This window comes from Ostrinia furnacalis, unplaced genomic scaffold (genome assembly GCF_004193835.3).
Source record: "Ostrinia furnacalis isolate ACB-3 unplaced genomic scaffold, ASM419383v2 OfSCF7642, whole genome shotgun sequence".
Taxonomy (NCBI): Eukaryota; Metazoa; Arthropoda; class Insecta; order Lepidoptera; family Crambidae; genus Ostrinia; species Ostrinia furnacalis.
The window spans coordinates 92,898-112,739 of NW_021137881.1; the positions used below are offsets into that span (position 1 = coordinate 92,898).

At 35.2% G+C, this 19,842-nt stretch overlaps 3 protein-coding genes across 3 annotated transcripts; 1 reads left to right on the forward strand and 2 right to left on the reverse strand.

Moving 5' to 3' along the window:
• Window positions 1-99: 99 nt before the first annotated feature.
• Window positions 100-4,508, reverse strand: LOC114365770 (uncharacterized). The gene is made up of 2 exons (XM_028322435.1): window positions 4,216-4,508; window positions 100-3,928 (listed from the first exon to the last, which is right to left on the reverse strand). Exons 1-2 carry the CDS (start codon window positions 4,282-4,284, stop codon window positions 191-193), a joined length of 3,807 nt encoding a protein of 1,268 aa, XP_028178236.1. The 5' UTR covers window positions 4,285-4,508; the 3' UTR covers window positions 100-190.
• A 9-nt stretch (window positions 4,509-4,517) lies between these two features.
• LOC114365771 (uncharacterized) lies at window positions 4,518-5,728 on the forward strand. The gene is made up of 4 exons (XM_028322436.1): window positions 4,518-4,690; window positions 4,775-4,849; window positions 5,161-5,270; window positions 5,487-5,728. Exons 1-4 carry the CDS (start codon window positions 4,654-4,656, stop codon window positions 5,724-5,726), a joined length of 462 nt encoding a protein of 153 aa, XP_028178237.1. The 5' UTR covers window positions 4,518-4,653; the 3' UTR covers window positions 5,727-5,728.
• A 2,299-nt stretch (window positions 5,729-8,027) lies between these two features.
• On the reverse strand, window positions 8,028-16,424 carry LOC114365772 (vegetative cell wall protein gp1). Its single transcript, XM_028322437.1, has 4 exons — window positions 16,333-16,424; window positions 14,922-15,032; window positions 9,653-9,850; window positions 8,028-9,044 (listed from the first exon to the last, which is right to left on the reverse strand). Exons 2-4 carry the CDS (start codon window positions 15,021-15,023, stop codon window positions 8,454-8,456), a joined length of 891 nt encoding a protein of 296 aa, XP_028178238.1. The 5' UTR covers window positions 15,024-15,032; window positions 16,333-16,424; the 3' UTR covers window positions 8,028-8,453.
• Between the last annotated feature and the right edge of the window lie 3,418 nt (window positions 16,425-19,842).

Sequence of the window (19,842 nt, forward strand, 5' to 3'; positions counted from 1 at the left end):
ATATTAATAGAGAAAAAATACTTCTAATTAGAACTTCGATAACGGCTAATGTGTTAGAGGATTGTTCTAAGAATGAAACTCAATTTTTAGATGGTTCTTTTGACAGTGTTTATTGATAAACAATACATAGGTTTGCGTAACATCCTGCATACTTTACACCAATTGACGGTCAAAACACACAAATACCAAATTATCCACTACTTATTGTTGTAACACTATTTCTAGACGAAGAAAACTGTGGTTTCATTACAGTTATCCACAAATTTCTTGTGATAGGGTCACATATAACAAAATATATGAACAATACAAAGCCTTGTATAGTTGATGTCAAACAAAACAAGTACGACCAAATTAAACGACCAGAAAATGACATAATTCCAAAAATCCAGGTTAGACCTAATAGAAAGAACAAGAATATAGATAACCTGAATTGCGCACACACTAAACTTTTGTCCGTGGCGCGCATGTCTGAGCTCTTAGAAATTGCTTTAATAACTAAAACGAAAAGAATTACATTTATAATTAATATTATGCATACAGGTACGATGACGCCTGTAATCATGTAAATTCCACTCGGATAACATATAGAGCGACTAATTGATGGATTAGGAATATAATTTTCGTAATCTAAGCACAAAATTGTAATGACAGGTATGAACGGAAGTCCCCATCCTATCAATGTAAGCTTCATCATAAACCTTGAGGGTCTCGACACGCCCAGTACACGAACATATCTAATAAACTGTAAAATAGCCGTGATCAACATCCATATAAAATTTGCAAGCACAGCGTAATGAAACAACGCTCCTAATAAAACACACAATATCAATTTGTCTGTTGCAACTACAAATTGATTCAGTTCATTCTCAATTATAATAGAATGATCTAAGCTAAAAACAATTATTAGTACTAAAGGTAATGATATAGCTGTTGATAATTGTAATAAAACTTTTGTACCAGCTTTTTTTCTCCAAGTATCAAATATCATCGCCGTTATCCATATTCCAGTAATACCCAACAACGATGTGAAACTTCCAACTAAAGTTATTATATTTAGAGCTTTTATATGACCACCTTCTTTAACATCTTCGTTGGCAATTTCATCGTCACGTACATGCAACAGCTGTCCAAAGTGCGTTAAGTGGTCGCATTCGCATATAGTTAACTTTTCGACTCTTGATCGCATAATACAACCACGTTTTGACCAAGAACTATAAATTGCCTTATCACTATGAAAGTCCCAGAATCCACAAGCTCTACCGAATATGTTTGGTCGAAGTTCCTTAAATATTAACGGAATAGGATTCTGTAAATTAGTTAGGTAACCAGGCACAGTAACTTCTATTATTCTACTATTTATTACATGTTGATTTTTATTTAATTCTTGAAATATAGCATTATTATTATAAATACTTATGATAACGTGTATGTCATCAGAACTAGTTGAATTAACGATGTTAGTTTTATTCAAATTATCTATGACATCGCTTGGCAACCAAGTAGCTACTTCTAAGTTTTCCATTATGAGAACATCATTCATTGTTGTGTTTTTATACAACGGCTGGATGTACATATCTGTAAAGTTATTGGAATTTTTACTATTTATCACCGCTATTCCAGTTACATTATTTAAATGCGGATATGATATTTGTACAATAAACCGGGGCTGAATTGCTAGCTGATAAATATTTTCTTTTAATTTTACACCGTCAGAAGTTTTATTTGTTATTGTTATAACTTCAATTATATTATTGACTGAATCTAAAATTACGTTGGTTGAATTCATAATTTGAGCTAAATGAAGACTGCTATTATCAATATTCATCATTCTATCCATTACCCAAGCAATGTTTTCAATATCCCCCGTCTCTATAGATGTTTCATTTTTTTGAGTGACTTGTAAAATATATTGGAAACATAAAGACAAATAGTAAATATCAGCTGGAATAATGATTTCAACATCTTTCAGTACATAATTTAAACCATCAGTGAGGAACTTTGATGTGTAGTAATTATTTTCAATCCTTCCACTTATAAAATTGAATAAAAATGTAGTTGTACTCGAAGGTTTGTAGCTGTAGTCACACTGGCCATTGATTTGTCCCCAAAAACTTCCTAGAAGATAAGATCCCCGGCATGCTCTATTGACAGGTAATCCATTTGATTGGAGGCAGAATTGTTGAGGAGCTGCCATGTGACCAATGGGAGTTAAGTCCCAATCAAGTAGTACTGGATCCAAAGAAGTAGTTGGTAAGCAAAATACTGAACTAGACATATTAATAAAAGTAAAATTGTGATGGGGAAATTCAGCAAACGCCCTTTTGAGAAGAAAATTAAATGTCTCTTGCAAATTCGCTGCTTGAGATCTACCAGTGTCATTTATTTTTACGTGCAAATGCATTAATATCTGAATTCTCTCCATATTGTAGTCTAAAATATCCATCACTAAAGCCTTCTCTGCTTGAAATATCGAAGATATATTTTCGCTTAAATCGGTTAAATTAAACAGATTATTATTAGATTCACTCATATGAACAAATGTGTTTAAAACTAGAGAAAACACATGAACTTGGTTCCCTTGGGGATTAACTACAATTTTTTCGGTAGTTATCAATGAAAAATTTTTTGTGTGCCCTTCACACCAGTACCGAGCAGATCTATCAGTAACTAAATCTATAACGTATACAACTTTTTCTATATTTGTTGTTATTTGTGAAGAACGAAACAGTTTCATGGCCTCCACTTGAGTAGGTAAGTTATTCACAACTATCACTCCAGAAAATCCTTTAGCATCTGAGAAGCATTGTACACCTATGTCATTATCGTCGTATCTCCATAGACCAGATGGAAAATATATAGTCAAATAAATACTATTTTCTTCTTGAGAGTATTCGAATACTAATTCCGTTTCACCGTATATCATGTTTGCCTCACATGCCATACACGACAATCTAGCATACGAGTCCATCAATCCTACAGTTCCCATATTATTAATTACTATAGCTAGATTTGATGGCGAATTGTTGGTTTCTACTGTATTTATTCTATTTGAATTTTCTAAAATTCTATTTTTGACTTCTATAATCTCGCTATTTGGGTCTCCAAACCAACACCATGTATTTTTGGAATGATTACTAACTTCAGCAATTTTACTGTAAATAAATCGTCTTAGCTCATTATGTTGGCCACTTCCCATGGGCTTTTCACATGTGCCATTTAGAAAATCACTAAAGCTTAAATCAGTTAATGAATTCTTAATTCCATAACATTTGCCATCATCGAGCATATATCGGAAGGCGTGGTAATTATCAGGACATTTAGCAGGGCAATGAAAGTCATTAATATAAAAGCATAGACTCGGATATTCTTTAGTGCAAGTATCAGTTATTAAAGTTCTTTCCTCTACGTCCAATAGCAAACAATTTTTAAATAGACTTGGTTTTAATGGAAACGTATCAGTAGCAGTTATAACACGCCCCCAATTAGGCCCAGGTATGGACCACTTTATGGGAGCAAATACATTTTGACGTTGGGCCGGCAGCCAAAAATGTCTATACTTTGTGGCATTTAGAAAACTTAATAGGGTTTCTGTTTTATTGAGGCTTAGTTCATTTATAACTGTTGCACCCCCACTTTTGAAACACGGATAGTTCCATGGTGAAGGTTTACCAATTTTGTAGCAATATTTATTGTAAGTTTCGGAGATTTTGTTGAAACCTGGGGGGCATGTTGATGGATCAAAATATTTTACAGCTTTATAACAGGGCTGCAATTCTGTAAGAGACGGCACCCACGTATTATTTATGCAGTTTCTTGTGACTAATGTCTCGTTATAGAAGCACAGTGGATCAGATTCGACATTGCTTGCTTGAGGGGACTGATGCCACGTCACCTTTATTCCTGAACTGGAAATTTCTTCCGGGCAGTACTGTTCGGACAAAACACAAAGTCATCATTAGATACAATGTTTGAGATTAATTTCCTCATTCCATTATCCTACACTTTCAAATAAATCTTATCAAAATCGATAGAGTCGATTCGGAGATTCGAAATGGGAGACAGACAAAACAGTTTAAAGAAAATGTTTTTGTTTTAATAACTGATAGCTTTTAAAGTTTCATGTGCATTTAGTAAAAATAGTGATTTATACGTAAAAAAAACCCTACAATATTTTTTTATTTACAGATTTCTACGCATAGATTACATAAAATTTACCTGAACACAGAATTTTATTGATACAGCTGCAATAAAACACAGAGAAAACTTTAAGCCACGAAAAACCATAGCGTCGAAACAACAAATAGATACGCATGCTATCCACAGCTGAACGCAAACTGTTTCACAATTTTATTCCATACCGCTACGCTTGCTATGATTCTCTACGTTGATACAGGCTGCTTGTTAATCGAGAAATGTACAAACTGTTTTTACATTTTGTTTAATTATGACTACTTATTCTAATCAAAACAAAGTCTTACGCGACTTGCAGAACATTATTTATTTATAGCTTCTTTCTTGTTTGTTTTGTAAACTAGCTGGTGACATAGTAAACTAAAATTATAATAAATAGCGGTCTATTGGCTTTAAACTATACAGTAAATTGTGTGGTTAGAGACTGTTCAATTGAATTGAGAGTCGATAATTCAATTAAAAATGAATTGTCTAATTATTTTAAGTTTAGTTGTTTTGGGTGAGACATTTGATTTTTGTGGCTGTGCTTGTTATTTTTATTTAATTATGTTTTTTATATAAATGGATTTTATTGTCATTGCAGCAACACCTACATCTGCTTGGCAATACTTCACAGAGTTCAAAGATTTAGTCATGTATGGCACCAAGTTGGAACCAAGTAAGTACCTAATACAAATAGTAATTAACCAGATAGTTAATATGGGTGTCCACTACGATCTATTGTACTGAGTCTATTCATCTGAATTTAATCCTACTTCCTACTGTTCGTATTCCTATTAATAATATTAAAATGAAAGTGTGTGAGGATGGGCAGATGGATGTTTGTACTCTTTAAGATGTAGTTAAGCGGAGTAGAGTTATGAGGTTGAATGGAGTCTCGGACTTAGTTTCATAATACCTACCTAAATTAATGCCGTTGGCAGTTTTCCTAAAATGTATTGTACCTACCTACCTATTTTTTTTTTTCAGAGCATATCCACAGCGAATATATCTATGGGGATTGCAACCGGAAAGACATTATATTTTATACCCACGTACATATAGATCATATGCAGGTTCTAGGGAAACTTATTGTTAGGGTAAGTAGTAGATAAATATTTAAGTTAATGAGAAAATATGGAAATATTCCCCGTTATATTCGTTGCTCGAACAAATCGGTTCATAATTAACGTTCAGAAGTTTATATCTAAAAGAGATCAATATGTATCTTAAATCTTAGTTCGAGATATAGGTAGAGACGTATAACATTTCTTTATTCTCAACAACTTTTAACCAGTGTGTTCTATCTTTTCCAGGGCTGGATAGAAACATTAAGAATTCCTGTCTGCATTCTACTAAGAGCGATGTCGTACGAATACGATCTGTTCCGATCTACGGCGTACAACTTCCAGATCTGCGTCCCCAGGATCACGTACTGCCACTCTAGGAGGCGCTTCAAGTACTTCTATTACGAATGGTACATACCAATGGACATGATTGGTGGCATGGACTGGGATATATACTTCTATGGTCCTAGTACTCAAATTTGGCAATAAATCATCACACTTACCTACTTAAATTGACTGGGCTAACAAGGGGTAAAAAGATGGGATATGCTCGAAGAATGCTGTCACTGAGCAGTTGCCATTTTGGAGCCGGTACCTAGTGGAATAGTTTTAGTTTTTTTATGTAGGTACCTACAAAATATCTAGGTCTGTTAGCAAATAAATATATTTTTCTTTTATTCTTTCTTTCTTTTCTTGGTTTTGTAAATTAATAGTCATGTGTCTTCACTTCTTTAAATAGCGAGTATGTCGACGTTAGAAGAATTTCTGAACTCTTTTGTTCCTGGCTATGTGGGTTACAATATAATTTGATTAATAAAACGGCATCAACCTGTGTGGTTGATCCTCGATCTCGTATATCACCTGACGTTGAAACGTTTGATATGATATCGTTGAATGTTCATTAATTTTCCGATATGACAGGCTGCGGATGAACATGAAGTACGAAGCTTATCTCAAGCTGAAATCTGATTGCAGCTTTTAACTAAGTAAACATTGTAGTGCCAAGTACTATCGCCATTGTATTACGTGTCTATTTCATTTAGCAAGTCATGGGCGCTACTGTTGATACGTTAAAGATCAAATAATTAAAACAAAAATAATTCCTTTAAAACGACCATTATCATGCCTGTACGTACACGCTAACTTTTAAAAGGAAGGTTATTAAGAACACCTATTTTAAAAACTTAATTTCACGATGAACTATGGATGAACTTTTAATATTTATACCGGGATAGCTCACTGGCCGCTTCACTGATGTATTTTTTAATTACCGATAGCACATTGACATACCTAATCATAAAATCCAAAATACAAGATACATTTTACTGGATGAGCTCATTAACAAATAAAAATATTAATTTTAAGATATCAGCTCAAGTATCGTGTATTTCACTTCATTTTACAGAAATACAGAAATGGATTTGCCATCATTTGTTAAATAAAAAGAAAAACATAACTGCTGGATGTTGTATTTAACTCTGCAGGACACACCAACCGGGGAGTTTACTCAAAGTTATAAAGAAACAAATAACAGTTTAACTGTCGATAAATTGGCATTGTGATGATATTTGACGCGATTGTATTTCCTATCCTTGCTACTAAACACACGTTTGTTTTGTAGGAGACTGAAAAAATGGGATTTAAATTATTTTGCTTATTACATTTTACATTGAATTTATTTTCGGGTAATTGGCTATGCCATAACTAATAGTTAATATAACTATCATAGGTACATATAAGTAAAAATGTATATAAAAAATTACAGCTCCAATGGTACAAAGTTATCAAAGTCATACTGCGCTTGGAGGTATTGTTTTTACCAATATGGATGCTACACAAGGTAAGCAATATAACAATTCTCACAGAATTTAGCTCAAACATATTGCATACCTATTTAAGTTTGAACTTTTGTTTTTGTTAATTTATGTGGCTAGATATAGAAAAATGTAAAATAAAGTGTCTTTAATAATAATATCGGATAACTTTTTACATATACATATTATTTCTGAGATATTATTATGTGTTTTTCAATTTAAGGTGACGTTCATAACGAATATTATTTTGGCAAATGCGCTACGCCTGACAAAGAGCTTGTGGCAAGGTTTTATTACAAATATGAAGACTTAAAAGGAAAGCTTCTTATAGGGGTAAGTTTTATTTAAACCAGCCACTGAAGAAAATAGGGTAATATTGTATAACATCTATACAGGTGTCCCATTTGTGGGTGATCAAACCAATGTAGTAAATAAAAGCAAGACATCAGAAATTTCAGTTGTAAAATTCACCTATTACCTACTATTGACGCTTAGATCAGGGTTTCCCAATTTTTTTTTGCCAAGGAACCCTAATTGATTATACTTTTCCTAGCGGAACCCCCGTACTACTCCGCCCGCACGCCCTGCCCCTCCCTTGTGCGTAAACAAGTCGGTGCGAGCGAACAACGTCGGTCACGAAACGTGGGATGATATTTTTTACAGAACCCTCGCGGCCTTTCCACGGAACCCCAAGGTTCCGCGGACCACCATTCGGGAACCGCTGGCTTAGATTAATGTGCTTTAGCAATAATTAATTACGTATTATATTTCATACGTAAGGTTGTTGAGGTGAAAATATGTTGTCAATATGAAACATTGTACCTACTTACACTCACAGCTTTTTTCATTAAATTTTACTCAAAAAATCTAGTTAAAAAGGTTATTTCGATGGAATAGGTATAAGTAATCAAACATTGCATTATACAAAGTATTAAATAATTTTATTATTTTCAGGATTGGTTAAGTGTTTCAAGCGAACCTGACTGTGTTTATATCAAGTCGACGTCTCCTTATGACGAGAACGTAAAGTATGATTCCCAAAAATTCACAATATGTATCTGTAGAGTTAGCTACTATTATCTCATTAACCAATTTTTTGATTATTACTACTTCGAGTGGTATATACCTTTGGAATTAACTAAAGAGCTCAATTGGGAGATAGACTTTTATGATGTCTTGTAAAAAATATTTTATACCTACACTGAAAATGTTTTAAGAAACACATAGGTACATTTATACCTAGATGTGAATAGGTACAAGTAAATAAAGAAGGAACATAAACGCATTTCTTTTTCTTTTTATATAATAACTTGGAAAGTGATACGCTTTTTTTTTTTAATGTTCAATAAAACCCATAAATGTTAGTTTAATGTATTTTAGAAATTACGACTCTATTACGAAACTATTCGGACTTATCATCAGATTTCAGACCTCCGTCCGGCAAGGGTGGGGGCGGGACATTGGGTATGGCAGGGTCCTTTGAGGAATAGTTCAATACATTGAGATCACTGGGCTCAGAAGGTGGGGCTTGTGGCTGTTGTGGTGCAGGTCCTCTTGCTGAGGACAGAGTTTCCTTGCCCGAAGGTTCTGGCCCCCCTTGCTCCAGGACATTTCCCAGAGGCCTGTACAAGGACGGCAAGGCATAAGGACTGTAACTACTGAAAGAAAAGGGGTCGTATGGGTCGTAGAATCGAATATTGGGGTAGGTGTATGTGAAAGGTCCAACTTGTGTGAATCCACTGTAAGCTGGATCGAAACGTCCTAAAGGGAGAACTTGCGGTGGAAGTCCGAATTGATTTAAAGGTATGGGAGACTGGGTGTTGGGTGAAAGCGGCGGGGCAGGGGTGGGTTCGTGGCTAGGGGGAGAGCTGGGCGCCGGGCTCTCCTCGGCGGGGGGCTTCTGTTCCGGGGGCTCCTGGGGCGCCGGCTCCGGCGCTGCGGGCGCAACTGGTTTCGCATCTTTAGACGGCGCCGCAGGCACTGGTTGTATCCCCTGGAAATTTCAAATTGTTTGTATTATTATGATGCTCCACTATAACCTTCGGATTTGGTATCAAAATAATAATTTTAATCAAATACTACACTTTAATAAGTAGTACCTTCTATGGATTTTTAAGTCTGAAATAAAAAGAACTAGATTTTTAATAATTCTGTATCATAGATGCTCGGTTATAGGTTTATTTTCCAAACTCTACTAGGTTCTTCTTCTTCTTCAATTGTGTGGGTTATAAGTTTGTAATAACTGAAGTAACAGTACAGTCATCATTATCAGCATCAACAGCCCTTTACAGTTCACTGCTGGACTACGAGCCTCCTCCACTAATAGTGGAGTGTTTTTCCATAATCCCCACGATTGGTAGGCGGGATGGAGATCGCAGTTTAAAAGATTGATGTTTTTCAGAGAGCGCTGCCTGCTACCCGTTCTTTGTTTGGTGTGTAAAGGAAGAGTAGGGGTTGGTGACAAATGTATTCTACGTCGATTTAATGTAAAAACTATTCAGAGGCATAGTTGGATACCTAGCATAAGTGACAAACTAAACTGGTGAAAAATATGCCACACCATGCCACGATTAAGTCCTATGTAGTTTTTAAAATACTCACGTTAGTCAACGGAAAATCTCTGTAGAAGACAGCTGGTTGGTATGGGAACGTGAATGCGTCGTGCAGCACTGGTTGGTAGACCGGGTACGCCTTGCTGGGCTCCAAATTCTGGTTTGAAGTGATGAGCGCGTTATACACTTTGGGCACGCGGCCGGGGCTTGGATCTGCTAGCACCCCTGCCACCAAGAGGCATAGAAACTGAAAAGAAAGAAAATTATATGAACTTAAAGAATCAACCACCGATTAAGTAAGATTTTATCTAGTTTGAGACCTGTCTAACTCTATTGCTCGTGACACTGGACTACTGCCGCATTCCAAGCATGTACGAGTAATTCGTGGGCGCCCTCACATGACAATAATAGGATTATGAATATTGTTGTAAGACCAAATTATAAAAAGTAGTATAATCAGGTTTTTTTATATCAAGTAGCCCCCAATAACACTGCGCGGACCGAATCATTCGAGGTGCGAAATGACTCCAGGAAAACGTACCAACTCATCAAATCACAACTAAAACAGTTTATAAGTTAGTGACGTACAAGTACTCAATAGGATTTAACCTCTAGATACTCGTACGAGAGACGAGTTTTGGGTCTTATAATCTACTTTAGGAAACAAACCTCGAGTGCATTTGGAAACTATACAAAAAGTAGATTATGCTACATGGATTGATCTTCCCTCATACTGATCTTATTTACTTAAGAGAGAACCTAATTAAGTAAGTATGACATTGTAATGCAACCTATACTTATCTGATATTTTTCCCTACATCACATCGGAAACAAGTTCTAAGATTAACATTAAGTGCCGACTGCAAAGAGAGCAATTAGCAATTGCCTTGAACGCGAATGTTTAGCTGTCCAGTATTTACTATAACCCACTATTACATATCTATGAATTTAATATACTATAGTATTACCTACAACGTTTACTGACCCAAATTTTCTACAGCAATTAATGTTAAGTTTTAAAGTATTTTTTGCGCCCGTGTTGAAAATATTCGGATTAATGAACCCATATGGCGATTGTTAATTAAGGCATTTTTTAAGATACAACAGCCAGCGCAATTAGGTAATGTATAGACAGTTGCAAGTTCGTATTATTATTTTTAACCTAGGAATTTTAAAATTGAGAATGCATTAAGTTTTTAAATTGATTGCACTGGCTCCTGATCACAGTCTCACCCAAAGGTGAGATGTTACCTGGAGCCGCCTATGGTGCACCATAGGGCATATCTTCATTTATATAAGTGCATGTCTTTTAGGTTGTAGGACTTAGGAAGGAATAACTGTTGTCGACTATGAAAACTCTGTGTTACCTACAGTTTGTGCACTTTAGTTTGGAAGGATGCAGATACTTAACGTTCACAGGATCCCGCCCATTTGACTGCGTGGCTTAATTAGCTTAAAGCCGAAATCACTGTCATATATCATGTAGGTTAATGCTTGCGAGCGCAATTTTATTCATACGCTCGTGACAGCCTGGTTCAATAGTGCACCCACTCCCATGAGTCAAAACCAAACTATATTTTAAAGCTTAAATTTTGGGCAATAGAGTCCACAAATGCTCGGCTGAGTGTTTATTCACATAAGCCCGCACGTGGTGCTTGCGAAATATGGCTACATACAAAGCATTAGGTCAGGGTGTGTCGAACCGAGAGGCATAAGTCATATTAATGCTTAAAAAGTCGTTTGGCACAAAACGACTGACACGTTGTTGGTGTCTTTGTTTAACGTTGACGGCCATTTATCTCGTATCTACTGCAACTAAGCCGCACACCTGATAATATGTGGTATTGTGTACTGTAACTTTAAAAATAAAGTTAAAAGTAATAAGAAGCTATCACTAACTCCTAGGTTAAAATCCTGTTCATAAGTTGGCGGATTCATGTTGATTTTTAGGGATGGACTATAATATAATTTTTCTTTGTATTACTTGGAACTCGTACAAAATACCTACGCTGAACAAAAATCCAGTTGATTATTCTTCTTTGGGACTTTCGAATCGTTTTTCAAAAAGAAATACATGTTTTCAACACTGTTTCCATATTACTATTTTTATAATCTTTATTTCCACTACGATTGTTTGATATTGCGATCAATCCGATGACGATCGAGATGTTATATCGCGCTGACATGAAATTCTTTCGATGTTAGTTAAACAAGCTCTTAATTGTGTAGTAATTAATTTCACACTATTAAGTGCACAGCGAGGGAAGGCCACTGCACCTCGGTCAATGATTATTCTCAGCATTGACACAATACAGGGGTCATGGAAGCCGTGAAATCATGATCAACTTCGTGGAACTATTGACAGAGCGCTCGTAGGCTGTGCCGGACCCGGAAACGGCGCCGGCGCCGCATGGCCGCGCGTTCCGGCGCTCCTGCTCCCAAGGTCTAAGAAATGATACAATACTAATAAGTGAGGTCGTTGATCAAGTCAATAAACAGTCTAATTAAAATACGCTGAGTTAGGCTCTTGACTAGATCTTTCAAGTTGGCTACCGCCTACCAAAAATTCGCCAGTCAATGTCAAAACTATTCAATTTGCTTTTTCGATGCCCGGTACCTATACTAATAATTTGATAGTTTACAATGCATTATTATACCAATTTAATAATGCCGAATGCATCTACTACTCGTATTTTGTATAAAATTATGGAGAGGCGTCTTAAAGAGTTGAATTTATATCCAGCAACATTACGATGTTGCGAATTTTTCAGAGGTTTACATTAAAATAACTTTTACAAAAACAGTACAATTCTGACAGTAATTTATTCATATGAATCGAAAGAGTGGCGATTTAAAATCATAACAATATTTTACACATAATACTGCGCATTACAAAAAAGCTCATTTAAAAAGATCACTGAAATTTAAAATCTCTAGTAATTTGTGTGGTTCATATTTTTAAGAAACCAAAAGGTCTTACAACTTGAAAAGTTCATGAGCAAAGGTTGACACTTAATTAGGCCTCGAATATTTTTGAGGTAGCTTTTAAATACTTTTTTCTTTAATATTTTAGAGCTTTTTTACCAGCCTGATTTAAAAAAATCACTTACTTAATTTACTAATAGTTACATTTTAAATTAGTTGAAATCAGATTAACTTAAAAGTTTAAATTCATTTTTTGAAAAATTGCGGCTCATATTTGCAGTTTCATCACTTGTGGCTTGAGAAATGGTTTAGTTAATTCCGAACCTTACTCAATAAAGGACCTAGGTATTTTACTGTGATATTTAAAGGCGAATCACGGAGAAGTGAAGTGAAAGAAAGAGATACGATGCAACATTTGCACGTAGTCGCATCATTGTGCATTCCCTATCAAAGCAGACGAGTTCAGTGACCCTGCGCCGGCGCCTATAGGTGAATTGAAAGGTCTGTCGTCGCCCTATGCGCGAAGACGTCTGTAGAAAGCCTTATTGTGTGTAAACAAGAGCTTACTTAGAATATAAATACGTGAGGGTATTTATAATGAGGTTAAGGGCCAAGCTAGACATGAAATACTGAGTAGGTTTTAGCAATGAACCTAGAATTTGAGGATATTGTTTAACAATTTTAAATAATTCTAAAGATGTTGTATTGTACTATACATATTTGTATGTGACATCTTTATCTTGCTACGACCTTTCAGATCATAACCAACTTACTGTTTGCATAAAAAACATAATTCTGTACATTTCAGGCAAGTTTTTCAGCAGCATTATGTAGATTATGTAGCTTACGGTTCTAATTTGATATCTTTATAGAGTCAAATCTATTTATTTATATTAACTTACTATAAAATAAAGAAGAAAATAAAAAACAGTATAGTAATTTTATTAGTAACCCTGCCTGTGTCGTACCGAAAACTTATTACATAATACTACAATAATAAACTAAAAACTTTATGTGCATTTCGGTATTATTTCAAGTTGGTAATAACAATAAGTATGTCTTGTAAGGCAGTTTTATTAGCGAAGAATAATATTGGCATAGAGTTTGTAAGTTATATTATTTATTGACTATTACTGCAACATGCTTTATGAATAGAAAACGAGCGGGCAACAGTGCGGATCGCAGCAGGTATTGTCGAAACGCAATTCAATAGTGTCACTAGTGTCAATTTGTCACTATTGTATGCTACTTCATGGTTTTCAAGAGTGGGTCTGACTCAGAGGTACCGGTACTTATCAGCAAACGCCATGGCAGATACCAATATGTGCATAAAATATTAAGAAATGAATGACGTGTGTACGCCAGGTACGCCCGTATTCACAAACGATGCTTGCTTATGTGAAGCAGCAAATCGAACGCACAGCATTGAATAGAGCTCTGTGATTGGTTCATGTGTCACCTTGTGCGTCTACGCGCACTGTGAGACCTCATAGTAGTGTTTGTGAATACGGGCGTTAGATACACTTTATTTGCGCTGTTTGTTGCTCTATGTATGATCTAACAACTTTACAATGTTAAACAATTAAAATAAGAGCAGGTTGAGTATTGCGTATCTATGGATCATTTATAACCAATTAATTAACTATCTGGATCAAATGGTTAGTAAGGCTGAGATGCACCGTCTTACTTTAAATTTGACAAACGTCAAAAACCTGTCAAATACCATACAAAAATCACCGGTTATTGTTATTGTTACGGTTAAATTAAGGTGGTGCAACTCAGACTAAGTGTTTAGGCTCAAATTACTTAATAGTTTGGGTGTATAGAGTGTATGAAATTAATCGATATCAAGGTCATTATCACAGTAAAATTGATTACGAATTGGGTTAAAGTATTTTAATGTCTTATGCATTTAAAGTTAACAGTTAACCCAAAATAACTAAATCAATAGTTTTGTAGATAAAAGTCCTCTGACAGCGATATAATACCGTGACTAACGACAGAACAACGGAACACCCGTGAAGTGTCTGCCATTTAGGTACCTACACTTGATTTTTGTGCTATTTACTATCTTGCCAGTGTCCAAGAGCATTAGAATAAACATTGTTAGAAAAAGAGTCAAGTAAGTTACTTTGGCTAATTTTTTAAGTTAACACCTTCGCACCATGTTCGTAAGATTATCCCTAAAACAATTTTCCCTTCATCTCGTCATAAACAAATGAAAACTATTAGTAAACATGCGACGGTCAGAGCGCGCCAACATGCGAGAACCCCATGACAATGGCGTCTAGATGGATAGACGTAGACATATTGCGATATGTGGTGAAACAGATGATTGAGTGGTTTCGCAAGAGGTTGTTAATGAAGTGTTTAATGAATAAGGCTGTACTCACGCGCACGGGCAGAGGCAAAGCCGCCATGTTGCGGGGTCGGAGAGTGGTTGTAGAGTGGCGCGCTGGTGGTTGCGCTCGCGCATGTAACTTGCCGCCATTCATGTACTGCGCCTAGAAGTGACAGTTTTATGATTCAATTACTGGTTTTCCTGGTTTAATATAATGTATTGTTCACATTTTTCGTAAGCGAAGTTTGATTTAAATGTATATTAACGATGATTTTAATACATTGTGACCTAAAACTGTCAACGTTAAGTACTAGTAGGTACTGCAAAAAAGTATTGCGAAGTGTGTGTCATAAACTGCGTTCGTATATGTAGAATTACCTTTGATACATAATAAATAAATAATCATTTTATTATTTACAATCTAATAAAATAGACCTTAGACATTAGAACATATTTTTACTTTGTATTCCGTAACGACGCCAAAACATGAAATAAACATAGCAAAAAGCCCCAGCAAAAACCTTACCTATAATAGCTATACAGGGTGTTAGGTAAATGGGTATATGAGCCGACACTAGCCCATGTTAACATATGCATATAAATGGTATGCTGAAGTCAGAAATTTGATATCATCATTTTAATTTTTTAAATGTTCATACAAAATAAAATTTTAAGAATCTGATTTGTATGAAAATTAAAATAATTAAAATGATGATATCAATTTTCTGACTTCACCATACCATTTATATGCATATGTTAACATGGGCTAGTGTCGGCTCATACCTATTTACCTAACACCCTGTATAGTAAGTGTAGAGATGCATTTTATAATACTGTTCTCTAAGGTAACACAAAATTTATGATTAGTAAGTATTTATAAAGTGTGTTTCAAAAAAGACTTAATAATAATAGTCATACTACTGTCTGAAAAAAAACTCGATATTTAACAGACGACAGCACATCGAGCTAACACAATGGCATCTTAGGCAATTTGTAATAGGTGCTATTTTACAAGAGTCTGAGGGCATAGTGTGAGTTTACATCAAACGTCGTCACTAGTGAGAGCGTAAAAAACGGGTTGTACAGCGCCCCTAGCGGAAACTTTCAAGAACGAAAATTTTCATAATAATATATTTTTTTAGTAGGGGTTGGTGACAAATGTATTCTACTCTGCCGTCACCACACGGCTTACGACACCCGCGGGTGTCGTAAGAGGCGACTTAGGGACTACACATCAAACAGAGAATGGGCAGCAGCGCTCTCTGAAAAACATCAATCTTTTAAACTGCGATCTCCAACCCGCCTGCCAAGCGTGGAGATTATGGCAAAACCCTCCACTATAGTGGAGGAGGCTCATAGTCCAGCAGTGGACTGTAAAGGGCTGTTGATGATGATATTTTTTTAACGCGCTCACTCAACTCACACTCAGCCTCTGATGTGCTGTTGATAGTACTTAAGCTTACCAAAATACCGCCATATCCAGCGTCTCTACATCTCCGACCGCGTCCTTGCTGGCGAATGCAATGGACCCGTACTTTGTCCCACCAACTGATAAGCTTCTAAGGTATAGAACATATAATTAGATCATTTAGGCAGGTCACACGGTGTATGACATTCGCTGGATATATATTACAGCCTTCTACAGTACCACCTGGGTATTTTTAATTACCTAGGTACCTATTATACCAGTAGAACTATTTTTACACAGCTTGCAATGTGTATCGGACTTAATTATATGAGTTTCCTTTTTTTCTGATCAGTACCTCTAGTACGAAAAACTTTCGAGTTCGTTTCGTTGCGTATTCAAAGTGTCATCGAAAAATTTTGTATGAAAAATTAAACAGCGCCCCCTAGGGCGGCTATAATATAGGGGGCGCTGTTTAATTTTTCATACAAAATTTTTCGATGACACTTTGAATACGCAAACGAAACGAACTCGAAAGTTTTTCGTACTAGAGGTACAGTTGGATGAGTCACAGATCACGTCCTAGTGAAAGGTGTTTTTAATTTCTTCGAATTGCCTTGACTCGTATATGATATTATTAAGAGTAAGGATTTACCTTGTAAGGTTGTGGTTCTTTGTTTTAATTATTTAGCATAAATTTCTTTTTCCTTTAATTTCAGACGTTTTATCTGACGAAACACTGAAAAACCCAACGTTTACCCAAATTGATTTGATTTGACGAAACCAATACAAAATAATTATTTAATTAATATATCAAGACCTTAATAATCTGATGTGAGTCACATAGCGGAGTAGGATAGATGAAAAATTCTGCTGAACTGGTAATTTTCTTTTTTCAGGACGAGTAAAATGAGAAGCCCGTCGGACATATACTTCAATATTTTTTGTCCATGGCATAAAAAAATCGTTGTCATCAATTACCAAGCCATTATCTAAAAATTGATAGTTAATAACAAAAACACATTACTTACCTTTTCGCATTCGGGTAAACCTGTTTACTGAAATGTTGTCCTGCCACTGAATCTTAGATAATGACATCTAGACGCTATGTTCAGAAACTTCTTGGATGGATTGTAAGCCAGCCAAGAACTGTGTAGAGTTGCGATATAACGCAACTTGTGAAGTAGTCTCTACAATCCGACGTTTTTAATCTGAGCAGGGGCGCTAGATGGCGCCACAAGGAACATTAGCTTTTATTATTATTTAATTTCATAATCAATCAAGTAATTACAATTTTTATTCGTTTTAAATTAACAATTCTTTAATTAAAACGTGTTTAGTAATTATTAATTTAGAAATATCAATTTGTGGTAATTTAAGAAATTGCTCGCGGTTATGGTCTACTCCCAATCTCTTAAACTCACAGAAGCTTTTATTTTCACGAGATATTTCAGATTTTATCAAACATAACTTGTTTCATGTTTGGATGCACTAACGTCATTGCATCCTTTGCATTCGTAACGCTACTACTACGCATCATTTAAAATGGTCCAAATTGTAAAGCTTCACTAAGCTAAATAGGTAATATTTATCCAAAATATTATTTACATAAACTGCATTTTAGAATAGAGTTTGTAATGAAGGCTATCGTTTTAGCGCTTACCAGTTAGCGCCACTGTAGAGTAAGGTCTTGTCACTTGCTAGTAGCGAAGACAGTGGCGCCAACTGGTGAGCGCTAAAGTGGTAGGAGGACTATCGCATTTGCACTCATCAAGATGGCGCCACTGTAGAGTAAGGTCCTGTCAATCGCCAGGGGTGCCAACTGTTAAGTATAAAAACGATAGCCCTCATTAAATGTGATTTTATATTTTCGAACCAAGTTGAAGGTCTCAAGGAATGTAAGGGACAACATTTTAAAATAGCAAAACTAAACTTTTAGTAAATATTTTCAGGTTTTGTAGTAGAAAATGACTTTTTTTAACTGCAACCTATCTTGCGTCGAGAGGTGTCATTAAACACATTTTTCAGTAGAATAATTATGTAGTTTCTTTCTGGTTGGATTGAAACTATTTGAAACATACTATAACTTAATAGCCGGGTAATAAAAGCCCTCCTAACTAAATACATTTATTCAGTTTCGATATAACTTTGATCCGACCTGAAAACAAAACGGTACTTGAAGGGATCCCAGGGCATTCTATTTTAAGCCCAGTTTATTAACCACCACTCCAGTAACTCCATTAATTGTTTCAAAAGGAGCCATTGACACTATAACAAGTGTCAATAGAAACATGTTATTTATACTGACTCAAGAGATACCACTTGACTGAATTCATCAAGACAATAAGTAGGTTACTGATATAATACGAGTAGATACTCATAGTTATTTATTAAACAGTTATTGGCACTAAGTACCAACAATAGTTATTCAGTTGTAAAATGAATATAGAAGTTAATTAATGCAAAATGACCAAGACGTGATCTGTAATACAGTTACTATATTAAAAAGATAGAGAATATACTATGTGCAAAATTACCATTCTTCGCCCTATTTAGTTTGATATTCTAGAAAAATTTAAGGCTCATCGCGGTCTAAGGACTCTATTTAAATTATGTAGACATAATACTATACTTCAGTATTTTTAGTACTTACTTATGAAGTAGGTATGAACCTACCCATTGGTACATTTAACTTATCCAATTATGTAGCCAGTTATTTTTCGAATCTGGTTTAGGCTCATTGCTACTTAGTACGAGAGAACCTAAGACGTGAGTCGTGACACACAATAACTTGTGTACAAAACTTGCAAAACTGACATAGTGTCTATGTTGTAATTGTAGCAAGTAGAATGCTTCTGGAGTTTTCGATGGCCAGTTGTTCCTACACTTTGTACCTATCTACAGGGTGTTAGGTAAATGGGTATATGAGCCGACACTAACTCATGTTAACGTGGTCATATAAATGGTATGGTGAAGTCAGAAATTTGATATCATCATTTTAATTTTTTTAATTTTCATACAATTTTTTTTATGAAATCCAATTTGTATGAAAATTAAAATAATCAAAATGAATTTATCAATACTCCCTGTATAGATACTACTTACGTACCTAGAACAAACACTATCATAATGTGCGCAGAGAATCGGTTAAAAAGGTAAAGTGATATTGCTTGTTCGAGAATATTCTTTGCTTTGTATGAAAATATCGTTTCTTAAATGCAAAAGATCCTGAGATAGGTCTTAGTTTGTGTTAGTGAAAATGTTTGTAGTACTGCCTATTTCAAATGCCTACTGCTCACTAAATAAATTTAATATAGAATTGTCTGTTACAGAAACGGATACAATTCTTTTTTTCTACGAAATTGTATCTTCTTACATTTATATCCATAATCCACAGTTACAGGTAAGCTTCCTTGGAAAATAATATTTATGATATTAAGGTATCTACTTAAATAAATAAACGATTTCTGCTCGTCTAATAAAATTTTCGGTATATCGATTTCCATTTCGTACCGTGCCCCGGTAGAGGTAATAGAGCCGCTGTATTTTGCAAAGGTTCATACTATCG

Bases quoted from the DNA above. Each gene is read 5' to 3' on its own strand.
- LOC114365771 (XM_028322436.1), top strand. From the start codon at position 4,654: ATGAATTGTCTAATTATTTTAAGTTTAGTTGTTTTGG. The intron at 4,850-5,160 runs GTAAGTACCTAA...TTTTTTTTTCAG, and splicing joins TGGCACCAAGTTGGAACCAA to AGCATATCCACAGCGAATAT. The intron at 5,271-5,486 runs GTAAGTAGTAGA...TATCTTTTCCAG, and splicing joins TAGGGAAACTTATTGTTAGG to GGCTGGATAGAAACATTAAG.
- LOC114365772 (XM_028322437.1), bottom strand. From the start codon at position 15,023: ATGAATGGCGGCAAGTTACATGCGCGAGCGCAACCACCAGCGCGCCAC. The intron at 9,851-14,921 runs GTGAGTACAGCC...CTTTCTTTTCAG, and splicing joins CTTTGCCTCTGCCCGTGCGC to TTTCTATGCCTCTTGGTGGC. The intron at 9,045-9,652 runs GTGAGTATTTTA...TGAAATTTCCAG, and splicing joins GAGATTTTCCGTTGACTAAC to GGGATACAACCAGTGCCTGC.
- LOC114365770 (XM_028322435.1), bottom strand. From the start codon at position 4,284: ATGGTTTTTCGTGGCTTAAAGTTTTCTCTGTGTTTTATTGCAGCTGTA. The intron at 3,929-4,215 runs GTAAATTTTATG...TTGTCCGAACAG, and splicing joins CAATAAAATTCTGTGTTCAG to TACTGCCCGGAAGAAATTTC.